The sequence below is a fragment of the Scomber japonicus genome, chromosome 24 (assembly GCF_027409825.1).
Source record: "Scomber japonicus isolate fScoJap1 chromosome 24, fScoJap1.pri, whole genome shotgun sequence".
Taxonomy (NCBI): Eukaryota; Metazoa; Chordata; class Actinopteri; order Scombriformes; family Scombridae; genus Scomber; species Scomber japonicus.
Window position 1 is genome coordinate 17,807,770 of NC_070601.1, and position 20,694 is coordinate 17,828,463.

Below are 20,694 nucleotides of genomic sequence, written 5' to 3' on the forward strand. Positions count from 1 at the left end.
ACAGATTTTAAACTGTGTGTACAGATTGTCAAATTACATCCATGTGGACAGATAAAGGTAAAGTTTTGCAAAACTGTACCCACGATACACAGTTAATTAATTTTTCTCCCCCCTGAGCTTCAGGACAATGACCACAAGAGGGAGTTAAACCACCTTTTAACATTATTAACATTATTTAACATTAGAAAACTAATGGGATATCAAATATAGACTGATGTACCAAGTACATTATATACACAGTTAAAATTTGCTCACACAAATAAATATCATCCTGAATTCACAATTTTTTTATTTATTTTTGCAGGGACTGAAGTTATTTTTAAATAACTATAATCCAAAATCTTAGTCTTAGTGTGCAGCAATAAAGTGGCTCCTGCTCTGACAAACAAATGAGTGAGTTATAGACATTTTAACAGGTGAGGATGAGGCTTGTTCTAAAACATTTTTCTAAAGACTCATAACACTTCAGCCTCATATACAAAGAATAACACCACCATTATCTTGCAAGTTGCTTCGGGTACCAAGGTGCAAATTAAACATGTTTAACAACATAACAATTTATCTGAAAATATCTTAAATATCCTGAAACATTCAACATGTTCTAGTTCTACATCCAGGTGTTCTTGATGGCCCACATTCAAACAAGAACATAATAAAACCATATAAATAATAAAAACAAACTATTGTGAAATGAGATTGTAACTATCCTCTTGTTTAGTTGAGGAGAGTGTGGTAACCCAAAGAGGGCCAATCAAAGTCAAATGTCAAAGTGGCATATGTTTATCGAAGCTTGACAAGCGCAGTTTCAGGAGCGGGAACACACACCAATCACAACCCTTCCGGCTCCTATATAAACAGACCTAACCAGCTTCCCCCTCGTTCGCTTGCATTCGTGTTTCTCCCGTCTGTGCTAGAACAAACAACCTCGATCAACAAGTTACTCATTAATAGTAACTTACCAGTCTCCACGGCATGGATTTCTTGTCTCTGTCTCCCTCCGACGATGAGGCCTTCGGAGGTATACCGGTTACCCAACGCCAGGGTCTCCAACCAGCCGAAGAAGTCGCCATACCCTCGACGTCCGAGGCACCACCTTCCCGGCCCCTAAACCAGCCAAGGAAGCGGTCGACTCCCGCTAGCTCCGTATCCTCCATCGTCACCATCCCACCCGGATCATCTCTCCTAAACCTCCAAGACTACAGCTCATCTGACGACTCGTCCACCTCGCCAGGTACACCTCCTCCACCAGCCAAAAGAGGACGCGGCGCTTCGAGGACTTCCTCCAGAAGACCCTGCAGTCATCCAACTCCCTCACCTGCAAGGATAACTCCAGCCCCCCAGCTGCGCTCCGACACTGGCGTCTCCACCCGCAGCCGCTTGATGCGCCACCATGCCCCACCAAGGTCCACTGCCAGCCAGTTCTCCTCAAAAATCTCTGACTGGACCGTGGCCACCCTCCAAAAGACACTCCGAGAGAGGGGAATCCATTTCAGCCGTGCCGACAACAAGGCCAAACTTTTCAACCGCCTCATGGCCGCCTGCTGCTCACACACCACCGTCCCCACTGGCGTCCCTCCAAGCGACGTCACCACGCACGCCGCACAGGATGACATCAGAACCCCGCCCAGAGATGTCATTTATTCCCAGCCTCCAGCCTCCAATCCAAAAAGGAAGAAGAGCGCGTCAAAGCTCAAGGAAGCTCCGGTTACCGCCCACCACACGAATCCTGCGCAGTTAGCCAGGGAGAAGGAACCTGGCACCGGGATGCCAGGACACCCAACCTTCTCCTCACAACCAGCTCACCTCCCCTTTTCAGCAGCCACGGCTGGCACCGGGTTGCCAGTACGTGCTGCTCCTCTTCACACTCAGCATCAACACACATATGCAGCAGCTCACCATGGCACCGGGATGCCTGAAAGCTTTGCTGCTCCCTCCGTTCATTCTCAATTGATGCATCATGGGGCGTGCGGCACCGGGATGCCAGCGCCTACAGCCTGCTTCTCCTCCTTCCAGCAGCAGCAGGCTGCCTTGGCAGGAGCTGATAGCACCGAGATGCTAGATCAATTCACAGCTCCTTCCAGTCATTACCCGAGCTCAGTGGCACCGGGATGCCAGCGCCCCCAGCACACTTTTCGGCTCAAAATCAGCAGGCTGCCCCCGCAGGAGTCTTTGGCACCGGGATGCCAGCCTCCCACGCCGACCTACTTTACGGGCAGCCATTTCAACCAAGCGAGGCCCCTTCCGCACCACTCAATTCTACAAGATTCACCCTATTTACAGCCAATCCAGCTACGCGTCCCCCCGCATCCCTCGTCTCCCGTCCATCGCCCGTCCCCACCAACATAAGAAAACAAATATTAGACGGTAATTACATCGACCTAGTCTTATTACTCCTTCCCTCCCTCCACCAATCTCCGGTCAAAAGACAAACCGATGATCCAGTAAGGTGTTTCCACCACAAATCATCCTCCGGTTTCAGGAAACTTAATCCCACAGAATTTGCCTACACATTTTCCCTATACAGAGACATCCTCTGTTCCAGGTTTCTGGCACGACACCAAGAACTGGACGACTACATGTCAATCGTCCTCAATTTGGCACTCCGTTTTGGTGATTTCGGCTTCTATCAATATCATATCCACTTTGCTTCCGAAGCAGCAGCCCGCCTCCAACAGTTTAATGAGGTTACATACTGGGGCACACTAGACACAGAGACTTATTGTCGTATCTTTGCCGCCCGCGCCGCTCACCCTTGTAGCCTTTGCGGCGCACCTTCCCATCCCGCATCCGCCTGCTCTATCCCGGCCAAGATCAATATTCAACATAATCCGACCAGGAGTTATGCTCTTCCCCATACACCATCACCAGCCCCCCCTGCGACTATTATTCCCAGGCCAGTCGCACCTAATCTACCCCTCTTTTCACCTAATACTAATGGTGTGGACAAGAGGGGTAGACCTATCCTACGTCAAGGCGGGCGCACAATATGCAACAACTTCAACGAAGAGGGGTGCAAAATGTCACAATGCCGCTACCTCCACGTGTGCTCTTTCTGCGGCGGCAGACATGCCAGGTCTGCTTGCCCGCATAATCCTACTTCCTTCAAGTCAGGTAAGCACCCCTCAACACCCATCAATATCATGGCACTGAAAGCTGCTCTCCGTCACCATCCTAATCCCGCTTTTGTCGAATTTCTTGTTACCGGTTTCAAGGAAGGCTTCCACCCCGGTATATCAGCAGAACCATCTGTTTCTTTTGAATGAAATAATCTGCAATCAGCCATCAACGACCCTAGCTCTGTCGATCGCCTACTCTCTAAAGAGATCGAGCAAGGTTTCATGATCGGCCCCTTCTCTCAACCTCCCTTCCCTACCTTTCGTATCAGCCCTCTCGGCATAGCTACCCGAAAATACTCAGGCAAGCAGCGGATCATCATTGATCTCTCAGCTCCTCACGGCACCAGCGTCCCCAGCGTTAACAGCCTCATCCCTAGCGAAGACTACTCACTTCATTACGCTACAATAAACCACGCTATCGCTCTCATTAAACTTGCAGGCAAAAATTCATGGCTTTCAAAAACCGACATCACCAGTGCATTCAAAGTCCTCCTTATCCACCCTGATTTCTGGAGGTTTTTCGGCGTAAAATGGCGAGGTGCTTACTACTTTGCAGTGAGACTCACCTTCAGCTGCAAAAGTAGTCCCAAACTGTTTGACACTTTATCAGAAGCCCTATGCTGGATATTATGTAATAATCACGGCATCCAATTCCTTGTTCATCTCTTAGATTTTCTGCTCATCAGCCCACCCTCTTCTCCTCCCGCATCTGGCATAGCCACACTGACCGCTGTGTTTGCCGATCTTGGCGTCCCACTATCGACGGAGAAAACGGAGGGCCCATCCACTTCACTAGAGTTCTTGGGCATCACGCTCGATACTAACTCATTCCAAGCGTCCCTCCCCATCGAAAAGCTTAAACGTATCTGTCTTCTCATTTCTAACTTCCTCATGGCCCCATCTTGCACCAAACAACAATTACTCTCACTCCTCGGCCACCTTAACTTCGCCCTACGCATTATCCCACAGGGTCGGGCATTCATTTCTCACCTTCTGTCTATCGCCTCATCAGTACCGTCGCTCCTGTCATCCGTCTCACTAAACCCATCTTGTCTCGCCGAGCTGCGCTTATGGCTCCATCTCCTCTCAAACTGGAACGGTATTTCTTTCTTCTACGACGATCAATTAACCAACTCCCTCGATATTCAGCTCTTTACCGATGCTGCTCCCTCAGCCGGTTTTGGGGGTTTCTTTAATGGTAGATGGTTCGCTTCTTCATGGCCCCCAGAGATCACGAACAATTGCGAGGTCGCTTCCTCCGCGCTCTTCGAAATCTACCCAATCGTAGCTGCCGCCGTCCTATGGGGACACGAATGGTCCACAAAATCCATCCTCATACACTCCGATAATCTCTCAGTAGTCGACATCATCAATAAAGGTCGTTCCAACTCTAATTCAATCATGCCATTCATGCGTCGCCTCACATGGCACTCTGTTACCCACCAATACATCCTCCGCGCTGCCCACATCCCAGGCCACCATAATGCTATTGCTGACTCTCTCTCTCGCTTCCTATTTCAGAAGTTCAGAAACTTGGTCTGAACGCCGACCCGATGCCGACTCCAGTTCCTCTGTATTCAGCGTTGACTTTCAACGTATAAATCCATCTCTGGTACCCCTTATCATCGAATCTCAAAAGCACATCATTAAGAGTTTATCACCCGCAACACTCTCCTCATACTGGACAGCCTGGAATAATTTTCATCAATTTCATAACTGACATAACATTATTTTCCCCTCATTTGATCTCACCACCGTAATCTGCTACGTTACTTATTCTCATTCTGTCTCGAGGATAAGAACATCTACCATCAAATCCTACCTCAGCGGCATTAGTTTCTTTTCTAAACTCCCAGCCCAGCTTTAAACCATCCCCAAGTTAAGTCTCTTCTCTCCGGTCTCCTCTGCCAAGAACAAGCCAAACCTCCTAAACGGCTTCCTCTTACCGCCAAACTACTGTCCGCTTGCCTAAACACTATTCGCTCCAGTTACCAAACTCCTCACATCGCCCTGACCCTCGAAGCTATGTTCGTTTTAGCCTTTTACGGTTTCCTCAGATGCTCAGAGTTCACCGCATCATCATCCCATTTCGACCCGTGCCGTCATGCTTGCATCTCCGACTTATCAATGTTTTCTGACGATACTATAGTACTCCATCTGAAGAAAACAAAAACGAATCAATCTGGCCATCCTACTCCCGTCTTCTACTTTAAAAACCAGTCTTCTTTAGATCCATTCGCCATCCTTTCTAACTATCTTCTCTACCGAAAATCCCACGGCACACCTCTATCTCACCCTCTTTTCATCTCCGAATCCGGTCAAATAACCTCTCGGTCCTGGTTCCATCATCATTTACGCCAAATACTGTCTTTGTCCGGTTTATCACCCACGCATTACTCCGGGCACACCTTTAGGATCGGTGCCGCGACTTCAGCATCCCGTAACGGCATACCTGAGCACTTCATTCAAATCATGGGCCGCTGGGCCTCGTTAACATACCATCGATATATCCGCACAAGCACGCCTTAAATAACTGGAGGTTTTTTGGGGGTTCGTCGCTGCCCGGGCGCAGCGGCGGATCCTTCATTCGACCTCCCCACACCGCATCCAGATCTCCGTACGAAGACCACGCATCATCAATCATGCAAATTCATTCATTCATTCATTCATTCTGTCAATAAATCTGTTAAATCGTATCTCATTGGTGATGTGTTCCTTGCTCGTGAATCGAAGCTTGACAAGCGCAGTTTCAGGAGCGGGAACACACACCAATCACAACCCTTCCGGCTCCTATATAAACAGACCTAACCAGCTGCCCCCTCGTTCGCTTGCATTCGTGTTTCTCCCCCACCCTCCCTCCCTCTTTTTCTGTTCTCCTATCCTCTCTCACAGGTTCCTAGGGGGGTTCGTCGCTGCCCGGGCGCAGCGGCGGATCCTTCATTCGACCTCCCCACACCGCATCCAGATCTCCGTACGAAGACCACGCATCGTCAATCATGCACATTCATTCATTCATTCATTCATTCTGTCAATAAATCTGTTAAATCGTATCTCATTGGTGATGTGTTCCTTGCTCGTGAATATAAGTTTCACTCTCTGTAGAACTGATGTCTTTGGGGAATTCTTCAGGTGTATCTTCATATCTTGACTACTGTTTCCTTCATGTGTAGAGGACAAAGCTTGTGCTGCAGAAAGAAAAGGTAAGATTTTCTAATGAGGGATAGGGTCAAATTATACTTCAGCTATAACACTAGAAGATTCCCTAAATCCCATTAAATATTACAGTACTTTGAGGATTATCATCATTCATCAAAAACAACTTTCCTTCTTAGCATCATATCCTGGCTCTAATAAAAAAGATACAGAAACAGTGCTAACCTTAATTAAAATCCATCTTCACTGTCTTCACCAGCATCCGTCTCCCTGCTCTCTGATGCTCCACTCACAGAGTGGCGACTATTGAAGCGCTGGAACATCTCTTGGCTTGGAGAAAAGTCCTTGCAGCATATGCCTTGTCTTCTCACTCCGTATTTTATGTGGAGTATGCTGCTGAGAGTTTACTGTCCCATTCTGTTCCTCAGTTTGGACCTGCTCTTCATATTTCTCTCAGCTGTGCTCTCCATTCTTGCCTCATCCAATACCATCATGAAAGTGACCCCATGATTGACCGCACCCACAGGTAACAAAACACTGGGATCTGTTATGTCGATTGCAAGCAGTTGTTCATCTAATGTGAGCTTCAGTTCATCCCACTGATTGAGTATGCGCAAACAGCAGTCAATCAATCTTCCCCTCCCCCACTGCCGACCCACCGTCTGAGATTGTGTACAAAATTGGTTCACTTCATATCTGACCGATAGAACCGAGCACCTTGCCCTGAGAAAAGCAAAATCACACACCCACAATGTCACCTGTGGTGTCCCTCAGGACTCGGTGCTGGGCCCCACCCTCTTCACTCTCTACCTGCTAATGTGATTAGTAGGCATGGTATATCCTACCATTGTTATGCTGATGACACACAGCTCTACATAAGGCAAGGCAAGGCAGTTTTATTTATATAGCGCATTTCATACACAATGGCAACTCAATGTGCCACCATATGCTATTGCTGACTCTCTCTCTCGCTTCCTATTTCAGAAGTTCAGAAACTTGGCTCCGAACGCCGACCCGATGCCGACTCCAGTTCCTCCGTATTCAGCGTTGACTTTCAACGTATAAATCCATCTCTGGTACCCCTTATCATCGAATCTCAAAAGCACATCATTAAGAGTTTATCACCCGCAACACTCTCATACTGGACAGCCTGGAATAATTTTCATCAATTTCATAACCGACATAACATTATTTTCCCCTCATTTGATCTCACCACCGTAATCTGCTACATGTACAATGTGCTTTACATAAAACAGAAAAAACATTAAAACATACAATTAACCCCCCCCCCCATAATAAAAACAAAGTACAGAAAAATAGAAAGAGAGAAATAAAATGCTAGAATAGAGCATTAAATATAAGATTGCAGCATAAAATAATGATTTGCTTTAAAATCATTAAAAGGACATAGAGTGCAAATGAAAGATTAAAAGTAAAGTGATTTAAAAGAGCTCAATCATAAGCTCGGGAGAAGAGAAGTGTTTTTAACCTGGATTTAAAAGTGTTCACAGTTGGGGCTGATTTCAGTTCTGCTGGTAGTTTGTTCCAGTTGTGTGCAGCATAACAGCTAAAAGCTGCTTCATCATGTTTAGTTTGAACTCTGGGCTCAACTATCTGACCTGAGTCAGTAGATCCCAGAGCTTTACTGGGTTTATATTCTACTAACATGTCATTTATTTAAGAACAACCCCCACTTCTTCTGCTCCCCTGCCAACATCCACACTGACCACCTGCCTCGAGGAGATCAAGACGTGGATGGAGCTCAACTTTCTGCAGTTAAACAGTTCCAAAACGGAAGTCATCCTAGTTGGCACACCACATCAGCTCCGCTCTTCCACCATCACCAGTATCACCTTCTCTGGCCAAAACATCCCCCTTTCCTTATCTGTCACCAACCTGGGTGTTAAAATGGACCCTCAACTCAGCTTTGACACCCACATCAAACACCTCTGTAAAACATCTTTCTACCACCTCAGGAACATCACCAAACTCCGTCCAACACTCACCCTGGCAGATGCAGAGAAGCTCGTCCACGCCTTCATCTCCTCCAGACTGGACTACTGTAATGCACTCCTCATCGGGATCTCTGGCAAGAGCATCCAGAGACTGCAGTACATCCAGAACAGTGCTGCCAGGATCCTGATGAGGGTGCGCAAATATGATCATATCACCCCCATCCTAAAATCCCTTCACTGGCTCCCTGTCCCACTCAGAATTGAGTACAAGGTCTCCCTCCTCACCCACCAGTGCATTCACGGACATGCCCCCCTATACCTTAAGGAACTCCTCACCCCCCAGAAACTAAACTTTATATCTAAACCTCGGACCTGTACTTCAGACCTGTAATGAGGGAAATATGATCCGCCGTAAACACGGTGCATTTTATTTTGAAAATTAACCCGGTGTTTTATTTTGTATTTTGTACATGATTTACTGTCCCGCACGATCTGCTCTGTGCTGACACATTGACTAAAATAGAGCGTTTTTCTGAAATATGACCCATATTTAAGCACGTTGAATAAGTGGACTCCGACTAGTTAGACCATAACTCACAGGTTCACGTTGCTCCACTGTCACGTCTCCTCAGTTATCCATGGGGCAGCTGCTTCTCTCCCTCACTCACTCACTCACTTGCCCGCTTTCTCTCTCTCTCTCTCTCTCTCTCTCTCTCTCTCTCTGGCGGCTCTGTGACCGAGCGGAGCTGCAATGGACAGAGAAGCAGCGGCTCAACACACACAACAACCCCGTATTACAAGAAAATGGGTATGGTAGAATACCATACCCACAGTTTTTGTACCACCGTTTTTTTTTTTACATCCATAACAGGAATTTATTATGATATTTAAAAAACAAAAACAAAAAAAACCACACACACACAGGGCACTTTTTAATAGAGGCAAAAAGGGCGGGGGCTCAAGCACCCCTAGGGCCCCATGTGTGCACGTGCCTGCTCCTCACGCACCCTACGCTCTGAAAACATAAACACCCTTTAAGTGTCTTTTATATGTTCTCTTTTAACCTTTTCTTTTTCTTTTTCTTTTCTTTTCTGCTCTGTAGCACTTTGAGATTGTTGAAATGTAAAGTGCAATACAAATTAAATGTATTATTATTATTATTATTATTATTATTATTAAATGTTGTGATATATATCTGATCACTGTAAAAGTCTAGAATTATTCAGGTGGTACGCCTAAAATTGTACCTTGTTAGCGTTGGTAGTTCAGATTTGGAGCGGCTGTGGTTCAGGAGGTAGAACGGTGTTCACTAATTGGAAAGTTGGCGGTTTGATTCCCATGTGTCCTTGGGCAAGATACTTAACCCCAAATTGCTCCTGATGGCTGCACTTCTGTATGTGTTTTACTTCAATGCTAAAGTCATATTTAATCATTTCCTGCTCAAATAATGCAAAATGATACAACATACACACACACAACCAAGCATGTGCAGACAAACACACTCATCACCGTGGTGACAATGACGGTGATCTCTGTGGAAACCCTCTGAATTTAATGACCCAGAGTTTACACACCCAGACAGCAAATACACATAGTTCAAATACCATAGAAACATGTAAAGGAAGAATGTCCTGCTCTCCATACTGAGGTCTAATAACACTGGATAAAGTCACACCTCACACTAATCATTGTATTATTACATATTATACAGTAATTATTATCTCCAGCTTGTTATACTCCTGGAGCAGTGCCAAACAGGTCTGAAACTATTCCACCTTCATGCAGCCTACATTTCAGTCCACACTCCATACTGTGGACAGATGTTATGTGCAGATGTTCATGTGTTTAATATGAAAATACTACAAACCCTTGGTTAAAGTAAAGTATAGTAGTAAGTATGTTGTAGTATAATGCAGGTTGATTAATGATCTATAACTTGTAATCTGCAAATTTTGTGTCCAGAAAATGCAAAACATAATAATAATTAAAGGAAATGTATATATATTTTTAAAACTGAAAGCAATTGTAAATAAAATAAATGATTGAAAAAAAATACATTTGAACCTTTACACATTTGACCATTTTTACATTTGAGAGCTGTAAAAACACCATATACACATTTCTTTAAGCCTGACTTTTCCCTAATGTGATCCACTATATACAAACATGGAAATTAAATGCATCATTTTTATTTTTTAATTTTTTTGTGTAGCGGATACACCTATGTTTATTTAAAAATCAGCATTCTAACTGTTGTATTCATCATTTTCTAAATGTTCTCCTGGACCATAAAATAGTGATTGTGAATGTATTTTTTATGAGCTTAATCAAACAGAAGGTTTCATCAAACATTTATTAATGACTGATAATGAATTTATGAATGTGAATTGGTGTAAAAACTAATTAAGTGTCAGAATATGAACAGTATGTAAGAGTTAATAAATTCATAATAAATGTCAGTGTTTTATGAGCGTAACAAAATGAAATAAAACTTTTTATAAACAATCAAATATACTCATCATTCCCACAAGGTGTGACTTTTCAGTGTAGAATTAAAGTAAAACCAAATGAAGCTGTTAAAGTACTTTTTCATGTGGAAGTTGTGTCAGTCTCACAGCTTATGATTCAGAGTGTGAGTCTGTCTCCATAATGAAAATCCAAAAAGAGTGTAAGTGTAGAAAAATGAATGATCAACCTTTATTATAACAGCTGGCTTTTGCTATGCTGACTATGAACTTTATTTAAAAGTTGGCGCACACATACAGAAACAACGTGTGTCTGTCTTTGAAGGGAAAAGAAAGGGTTAACAGGGTTCTTTGTTCATGCACACAGCGCACATCGTCTTCTTTGATTCATCAGTCTTGTTAATTAATGAGTGAATGAAAAGGACAGTATCAAGGCTGGCGGCACCACTGGGTTGGGGGGGGTGGGGGGGTGGCAGGCTTCCTGATACCACGGTAACAGTCTCCTAGCACTCAGAGGTCGGAGAGGAGCCAGAGGAGAGGAATGAAGAATGGGTGGACAGATGGATAGATGAATAAAAGCAAAGTTCAAACAACATGAGCTTCAGATGGATGATATGTAGACATTTTTATACCAATAGATTCCAATCAACCAACACAGTTTACAGACATATCCAGTATGATTCTGCAGGGTAAACATCACATAACTCTGTTACCAGCAATGTTAAAGGAATAGTTTGACATTTTGGAAAATATGTTCTTCTTCTCATGCATAAAAACTGGGGAATCAACTAGCCTTGCTTTGTCCAATATCTGCCTAGCATCTGTAAAGCTCACTAATTAAAACATATCTTTCATCATTATGAGTGTTTGACACGTACACAAGTCTGAGGGCCCAATCCATAAAAGGATTGTATGGATCTGCTAAACCGGTGCAAGTGAGACAAAAAGACAGCATGGAAGTCACAATGCGCCTGCAAATTGTGCTGCCAAGAAAATAGCATCATGTTGCACCTGTGTCATTCACATGTATGTAAATGAGGTAATATTCATACATTTGGTACAAATTTAGCCAACACTCATAGGGTGGAGTAATTAGCATCTTCAGAGAGTTGGTGTTAACTCACCCTATATGTGTGTGTGTGTGTGTGTGTGTGTGTGTGTGTGTGTGTGCGTGTGTGTGTGTGTGTGTGTGTGTGTGTGTGTGTGTGTGTGTGTGCTATTGACATGCAATTTGAGGCTTTTGTGCTGTTTGTAGTTTTCATTGTGGACCAATCTGTGTGCTGAAATGTGGAGAAAGGCCTGAAACACTGGAAAGCTGGAAAGCTGCTCCACTCACTCAAACAGATGCAGAACAAGGCAAACTGCACTCAGCAAAACTTTCTATCATAGTCATATATCATTAGTGCAAAACGTTTGTGTTTAGGATCTTAAAAAGGGGCAATTCACAGTTCATTATTACGCACTATTTGTGGATTGTAGAAGTCTGTTTTTAGGAGGGGCATCAGGCAAATCAGACAATTCCAAATGACACATGACAAATAAAAATGAAAAAAAAGAAAGAAAGAAAGAAATGCTGGCACATGTTAAATTGTCACATAGATTTTCCCATGCAGTTCCACAGTAAGAGCTGGTGAACGGTACAAAGAGTTGCAGAAGTCAAATTTCAAATTCACCGGATGGATGGATGGATGGATGGATGGAGGGATGGAGGGATGGATGGATGGATGGATGGATGGGGGAAGATGATATATAGCTAAAGACATAGAGTGACACAAGAGATGGGAAGGTAAATTGTGTGTGGGAGATGATCAGTTCTGGGAGCAGTACTTCCAGAAACACACTGTTGAAGAAAAAAAAGAAAAAAGAAATTTGGTTAGAAAACATCAACATTTCATTTTAGCTGAGAACTTAAATATTCCACTGTAAAAAATAAAGTAAGGCAAAATGAGACTCCTGTGCTTTCACCTCTTTTGTTGGTCTTCTTGCTCTGTGGTGGAAGGGACTTCCTGGAGTTTCGACCAGTCAGGCCTGGGACGATGACATCAGTACTGGTTCTGGATGCAGTGCTGTCAGCTTCTACTGGGGCTGCAGTGGTGGGTTTCACTCCTCCCTCAGCTGCAGGAAGCTAGAGAATAGAGAACAAAGGATGCTGACCTACATGTGTCCTACAAGTCATATCATTATTAGATTTCATATTTTAGTCAGTAATGTTCAGTCTTTGCAATGACAGGCCCTGCATGCACTATAATCTTTCAAAGTTGTGATTCCAAACACAATTAGCATCTCCAAATCAATGATTGAAAAATTGTCTTTAAAATACAACATAAGCATATTAGTCTGCAAAAATATTTCTATTGAAAGTCATGAATGCAAATATTTTTTACTGGAACTTACCATTTTATTCTTTCTTCCTGAATTCCTGCCGTTAGCTGAAATAAAACAACATAAAAGTGTAAATGTCTGCACAGTGTTGCAAGAAGCATACACAATTCTGTATAATGTGGAAATATGTTTATATATAGGTCCAAATGTCTGAGAGCACTAGTCCAGATTCTTCTATTATGCATTTGTTTCAGATGTGGTGCAGTGGAGGTGAATACACGTGCAGGAGACTGTAGCCAACGGCAACTTGAAGAGTAAATCTGAACCAAGAAGCAAGAAGAAGAAAACAGAAAGATCCAAAAAGACTGAATTCAAAATTGTGCTGTTAGACTTTGAACTAAAACAAGGAAAAATGAACATATGACCTCGGTTTTGTCTACGTCATTGCCTCACAGAGTCTTTTAGAATACATTTTTATTGACTTTGACTTGTTTTTAAAGCTCTAAATGGTTTGGGACATCACAGAGTCATTTTACAATCCTTCACAAGCTCTCAGATCATTTACTGATGGGTAGGTAGTGAAGCTTTCTTTAATAATGCTCCAAAATTAGCATCAGAATACCAAAAGAGATGGAGGCTTCAAATGACAACTGAAAACATGTACATACATACATATTTATTTAATTTATTTTATTTTTACTATTTACTTTTAATTTTGTTGTATATTTGCATTTGTTTTATTGTACTGTATTTTTTTTTTTTTTTAATGTAAAGCACTTTCAGCTACATCCTTTGTATGAAAGGTGCTTTATAAATAAAGTTTAAGGTAAGGTATCTCTATTGATTCCCCTAGGGAGGAATTCCAAAACTGACAACAAATTACAAAATGCATTTATTGCACATACACAGCTCTGAAAATTACAACTGCATCAAAGTACTTGGTAGTGGGCGTGGTTTCAAATAAACTGGGATGGAAAAATGTTTCTATCCCACAAGCTAGAAAATGTCTTTTTGGCGTATGCACCAACCGAACAGTTCTTATTGGACTGAATTGGCGCCATTTTCGACGTAGTATCCAGGTCTTGTATTACAGCAATGCTCGTGAGTTAGCGTTAGCATTAGCCATAGATGTAGCCATGTGAATAGATCAGCGCTAGCTAATGGTTAGTTCACAAAGTTAACAAGAAAAAAAACGTTCTTATCTCAAGTTTTTGGGCCATGATTCAGAAACACAGCTCAGGTGTTTGATTAGTTGACATCTTCACATGCTCATCACATTATTTAACAGGTTTGTTTAGCTGCTGCATACAAATAGTCCTACACATACACAAACATGTGTATTTATGAGGGATTCCACAGCATTGCTGGTTGCTAGAGACATTGCAGAGGCTCTTTAAGCTGTGACATCAAAGTTATACGAGTTGAGTTTATATGTGTGCGTAATGATGTGTGTGTTTCTGCAACAGCGGCTCAGTGTCTGATACTCTATACTGAAAAATACTGTATTATAAGAACTGAACCAGTGACTACTTTAACTGAATGTGTGTTTGGATTTTGAAATGAACATTAATTGATGTTTAGTCTCAAGGGAGAGCCTGGGTTCAACTGTTTTTCATGTAACTTTTGTCGGTATGCTCGTAAAATCTCCTCAGTCAGATCTGTTAATGGAGCCTAATAACTTAAGTAAAACCTTCAGAAGATTATATGTGGGATATACAGTCTAAATGAATCATTATTGCTGCAGTAATGACATCTGTAGACTATCAACATGTGTTAACGAGGAGAAAATGTACATAACTTTTGAAGCCCACACAGCTATAATATTACTATTTCGTTAGCCTGTTAAGCTAGTTCTCATACTAATTCAATAGTGGAACTTGAAATAATAATAATGGAATAATGATAAGTTAAAGATTTAATTTGATAATAATAATATAATAATAATTCTGTTTTGAACACAAGTCAATACAATAACTTTTACATGTTTTCTCATATTCAAGTAGATTTAAATAGAACATAATAGAAAAAAGATGCTGGTCTTCTGATGGTTGATGACTGATAACTAAGAAAAGCCAACACTGTTTTCAAAAAAGACACTTGATATTGGCCAAATCTCCAAAACTGGAATGTGTTCAATGACAACATTTTCTTCTTTTTTTTAAATTCTACAATATCTGCACAGACTATGGTGACTATGGTTAGAGGTTACAGAAAGATTTTGGTTATGCCACATAAATGACAGTGAAGGTATGACCAGGTTTAATAAGCTAAAACTTTTAGTTAGGATTTAAGAGTGATTACAGCTGACCAAATGCAACAAGTAACTGTTTGTTGTTGACAGAACATAAACTCCTCCTGCATGACAGCTGTAGCTGTATGAGTCTTTGTGTCTACCTGCTCAGAGACTGGAGATGACCTGTAGCTAGTAGATACATCAACGGTAATAAACTAATCTAAAGACAGATACACACGTCTGTCACTCTGATCTAGGCACAGTTTATTCAGTCTTTCTACATACACACCATGCTACTTACTGCTTTAGCCCTGGATATTTGCAGTTGACATAAATCATTATAATTAATGATTTAATTAATGATTTAATTATAATCATTAGAATTATTGGGCTGGAGAAGCTTAAATAAACTAGATCCATCAAAGCAACCACCAACAAAAACCTCAATGAACTTATCATCAATCATCAAATCTGGTGCACTTTGAGGACGTGCTCAGTATTCTCAGCATTATATTAATATTGGATGATTTTGGATTTCTATCCAGTGCCAGTGCAGGAAGTCTGTCCTTCAAGCAACACCAGTGTTATTTAGCAACCTGAAAAACCTTACGTCCATCAGTATCAGCTGCTCTTACCTCTATCAGTGGGTGCTGCCTCCACCCCCGTCCGAAGAATCATCAGCATCATCATAACAACCTTCATCACCGTCACTACAGCTGCTTTGTTAAGCATGGTGGCTGTTAATGAGTACTTGAAACGAATGGTAAGCTGTGTATATAGTGCCGAACTATAGTCACTAACAGTAAATTGTCTTTTTCTCTTAAGTTTCAAACTCTTTCAAACTGTGCATCAGATTTCTGTTCCCTAAAAGAGTCTTAAGCTGTGCTCCATTTAATGCTCGACCCGTTCCATCTGATTCTTCACACTCTCTGGTGATGATGGAGATCTTTGAGCTCTGTAGTTACTTTTTCTTTGAAGTCCTGTTCATTCCTCAGAATGAAGAATTCTCTTCAGTTGTGATAGGTCAAGAAGCTGCTAAGTTTGCTAAATCAACCAGATGTTGGTATATGTCTCCTGTAGCTCTACAGCTTTAATCTATATAATAAAGGAAGTCTTGTCTGTCCTTCATGCCTGTTTATCTTCCATCGATGCGCCTCTTGAAGAAGGCTTGTCAGGAGTGTGTAGGAAGCATTCCTCTCTGAAACGCACCCCAGTCTCACCTTATAAACAGGAGTTTGCCTCTGGACGTCTGACCAATGGATCTGTGTCAACCAATGGCAGGCCTGGAAAGCTCTCTTAGCCCTGCCTCTCCTTCCTCGATGGATTGGTGACATTTGGGGAGTTTGGCATTGAGCTTTGTGTGTTTGGAGTCAAAGCTATCTTTTTGTGAATGTGGTGTGTGTTTAAGTTTGTATTTAATGTGTGTGTGTGTGTGTGTGTGTGTGTCTGTGTGTGTGTGTGTGTGTGTGTGTGTGCCCCTGGCTGTATAAGCAGTGATAAGGTAGTTCTTAATATGTTTGCTCAGGGGCCACAGAAAAAGAAAGGCCCTCTGACGCACAAGGGCCTGGAGCCACACTGACTACATACTTACACACACATGCATGCACAACACACACACACACACACACACACACACACACACACACACACAAAGCTCGCAAACACAACATTTAACAGTTAAAAACAAAAAACTAACTCATGTATACAAACACACACACACACATACACACACACACACACACACACACACACACACACACACACACACACACATACACACACACACACACAGTACCCTGAGTCAGTTTGAACTTGGATGAAAGGTTGAGATACACACATACATTGTAAAAAGAAGCGTGAGATGCACATCAAAGGGCACAGAAAGGCTGAGAAGTCAAATGACAAAAGACGAGAAGAATGTTTTTTTCTTTTTTTCTTCGTTGTTCACTGTGACGACTAATCCCACAGGCAGGAAGTTGACAGAGTGACGATGGAACAGCGCCTCGCCAATAACCACCTCAAATAACCCACTCCTGAATACTCATGATGGAGGGATGCATGTATGTAAATGAGATCATATACATATACATTTGGTGCAAAATTGGCCCATTCCTATTCAAATGAGCTGGAGTTAGAGTAAAAATGATTACATTCTTCAGAGAGTCGATGGTAACTGAAGCGCACTCACTCTGTGTCTGAAATTGGGGCAGCTAGTCTGAGCACCAACTCAGACTAGCTGACATAGGGGATTATTTTCTGGGTTCAGTTTTAGGGTTTGGAGGGTTTTGGAATGGAAGGTGTCTGGATTTCTTTTCAATGCTTTATTTATTGATTTTTAAATTGAAAACAAACACAACACATAACATAGCACATTATAGTGTCAGAAATAAAGAAAAATAAAATAAATGAATAGATGTAATAGAAAAGAAGAGCTATAGTTCACATGCACTCATACAAAACAGTTTGCACATACTCGTATAGAAACAAATATACGCACATACATTTACATTCACACTTGCACCTATTAAGAGTGTATCCACATAATTTAGAAATAAGTTTCCCCAAAATACTCCTAATTAAGTACTAATATATTTATATATATACAATAAATACACATATTTACACCCATACCTACACTTACATACACACATTCAAATATACAACAATTCAGCATTAAAAACAAGTAAATGGAATAAACTTAAAAATATATCCATCCATCCATTTACTGCTGCTCATCCGGGGCTGGCTTGTGGTGGCATCAGGCTAAGCAATGTGACCGAGACATCCTTCTCCCCAGCAAAGTTCGTCAGCTCCTCCTGCGGGATTCCAAGGCACTCCCAGGCCAGAAGCGATATATAATCGCTCCAGCGTTTTCTGGGTCTACCCCGGGGTCTCTTCCCAGTTGGACGTGCCTGGAATACCTCCAAAGGGAGGTGTCCAGGAGGCATCCTGACCAGATGCCCGAACCACCTCAGCTGGCTCCTTTCAATGCAGAGGACCAGTGGCTCTACTCCGAGCCTCCCTCTGGTGTCCGAGCTCCTAACCCTATCTCTAAGGCTGAGCCCAGACACTCGCTGGAGGAAACTCATTTCAGCCACTTGTATCCGTGATCTTATTCTTTCGGTCACTACCCAAAGCTTGTGACCATAGCTCCTTCTTCACCGGGACAGTCCGGTGCAACGCCCGCATCACTGCTGATGCTGCACCGATCCGCCTGTCGATCTCCCGCTCCATCCTACCCTCACTAGTGAACAAGACCCCAAGATACTTAAACTCCTCCACATGGGGCAGTGACTCCCTCCCAACCCTCCACCTTTTTCCGGCAGAGTACCATGACTCTGATTTGGAGGTGCTGACTCTCATCCCGACTGCTTCACACTCAGCTGCAAACAGTCCCAGTGCCTGTTGGAGGTCCTGATGTGTTGATAATAATAACAGAACCACATCATCTGCAAACAGCAGAGAAGCAATTCTGAGGTCTTCCCCCTGGCTGCACCTTGAGATCCTGTTCGTGATTTTTATGGATTTTCATCAGAGACAAGGGGCAACCCTGGCGGAGCACAACACCCACTGAGAACAGGTCTGACTTAGTTCCTAGGATGCGGACACAGCTCTCACAGCAGTTATATAGGGACCGAATGGCTTGCAGCAGCGACCCTGGAACCATGCAACATGTCCCACAGGGTCCCCTGAAGAAATTTGCTCTAGCTGTAATAACAGAATAAGGAAGAAATATACATGATCTAATTTGAAGAGGATGTATTAGTAGCAGATCTCGTTGTCTTGTTAACTCGTGAATTTACAGTCAAGTTACTCATAAATTGCAGAAAAGATGTAAGATGTAAAGTTGTTGGATGTTTGTTCTAATTGGTATGGCTGTGATGACTGAGTGGACCCCATACTTTACTTTACTATCATACAGTGCAAGGGCCAGGGTGCCCATCAAATTTTAAGCCAAGTTAGGGGGGATTACTACATAGACTCAGGAGACCCAAATGAGTAGTGAGGGTGGATTGGGAATTGGCAACCCAAGAACCTGCTTATCTACTCTCTTTGTGAAGGCGATAGTCAAGCTGAAGGAAGAGGCCTTTTAGGTCTGGCTGGACCAGGGGTCTCCTGAAGCAGCAGAATAATCATATCATTGAACATAGAATATAAGTTTTACGTATACCTCAGTATAACCATACCAGCATTAGGGAGTGCTGCAGCAAGCCTAGCCTCCAGGTTGTATGCCCAGTCCAGTGACCAGATGGAAAGCTACAATCAGCTGGAAACAGGACATGGATTTAATATGGATTGGAAGAATAGGTTGGGTCTAAGGAAAAATGTAACCTTTATTTAAATCTCGGGGGGATCATTGAAGGACATCCCTCATTTTCAATGATGTTGAGAGAACAGAAAAACAAACAAACAAACAACAACAAAACAAACATTATTAAAACAGTTAGAAACAAATGTGGAGTAGCTGGATATCAAGTTTTTGAATTGGTCTGATTGTGTTGAGTTTGAGTGTCTGTTAAGTAGTTCAGGAAGATGCAGCAGAGAAACTGAAAGTGGTTTTACTAAATTCAGTGTTAGTCCGGGGAATGTTGAGTATCAATCACTTGAACGTGTTAAGTAGTTACTATGAGAACAATTAAATAAAGTGCTGATGTATGATGGCATGTTGCCTTTCGAGACTTTGTAAATGATGAGTGGAGTAACTAAACTGAGTCCAGTGGTTTTAGAGTGGAGACAGAAGCATGTCTATAATATCACTGTAATCTAGAACTGGTAAAAAGACTGCTTTGATGAGTCATTTCCTACAAGGCCAGGGGAGATTTGTTTTGCTCTGGTATAAGTATCTTATTTTTTGTTTTATTTTACCTGGATACTATTGATGCTGGCATTGATTCCTAAAACTGTTTAAGGGTGAAAGTCTTTTCGTGGGAGCAGGGTGGACATGACAGTGTTTGTATTGGGAAAAGTGCTGCTGGCCTTGTTGATCACTTCTCTTAGTGATGTTGCAACCTGATTCTGTTAATTAATTAAAATTATTCATTCAATTCAAAAGTGCAGGACACAGGGAGAGAGAGACGGGGGAGTGACCCGCATCAAAAGTCCCTTGTCGAAATTGAATCGGGGTGCCACCATTATGTGGTACGCATGGTAAACACTCAACCACCAAGGCATTCCTTGTCAGTTAATCTTTTGCTCTAAAAATGTCAGTAAATAGTGAAACATGCCAAAATGTCATGCTTTGTCTCACCAAGAGCCCAGAACCCATAGATATTTATTTTATACTGAGAGTAGAGAATAGTCACATTTGAGAAGCTGGAAGCAGTGACTCACACCTGAATGATTCATTCATTAATAAGTATAAGCAATCATTTAGTTTTTGGGATGAGATTTACTTTAATTCTTTGAGATTCCTCCCAAACAACAAAGTCTTTTCTTTAACTTCTAACTGT

The 20,694-nt window shown here is 42.4% G+C and overlaps 1 protein-coding gene across 1 annotated transcript; it reads left to right on the forward strand.

Moving 5' to 3' along the window:
- Positions 1–2,433: 2,433 nt before the first annotated feature.
- LOC128354229 (uncharacterized) lies at positions 2,434–12,323 on the forward strand. Its single transcript, XM_053314491.1, has 6 exons — positions 2,434–2,441; positions 2,543–3,111; positions 3,280–4,652; positions 7,257–7,328; positions 8,013–8,495; positions 12,303–12,323. The coding sequence occupies exons 1-6, from the start codon at positions 2,434–2,436 to the stop codon at positions 12,321–12,323; spliced, it is 2,526 nt and encodes an 841-aa protein (XP_053170466.1).
- The last annotated feature ends 8,371 nt before the right edge of the window (positions 12,324–20,694 follow it).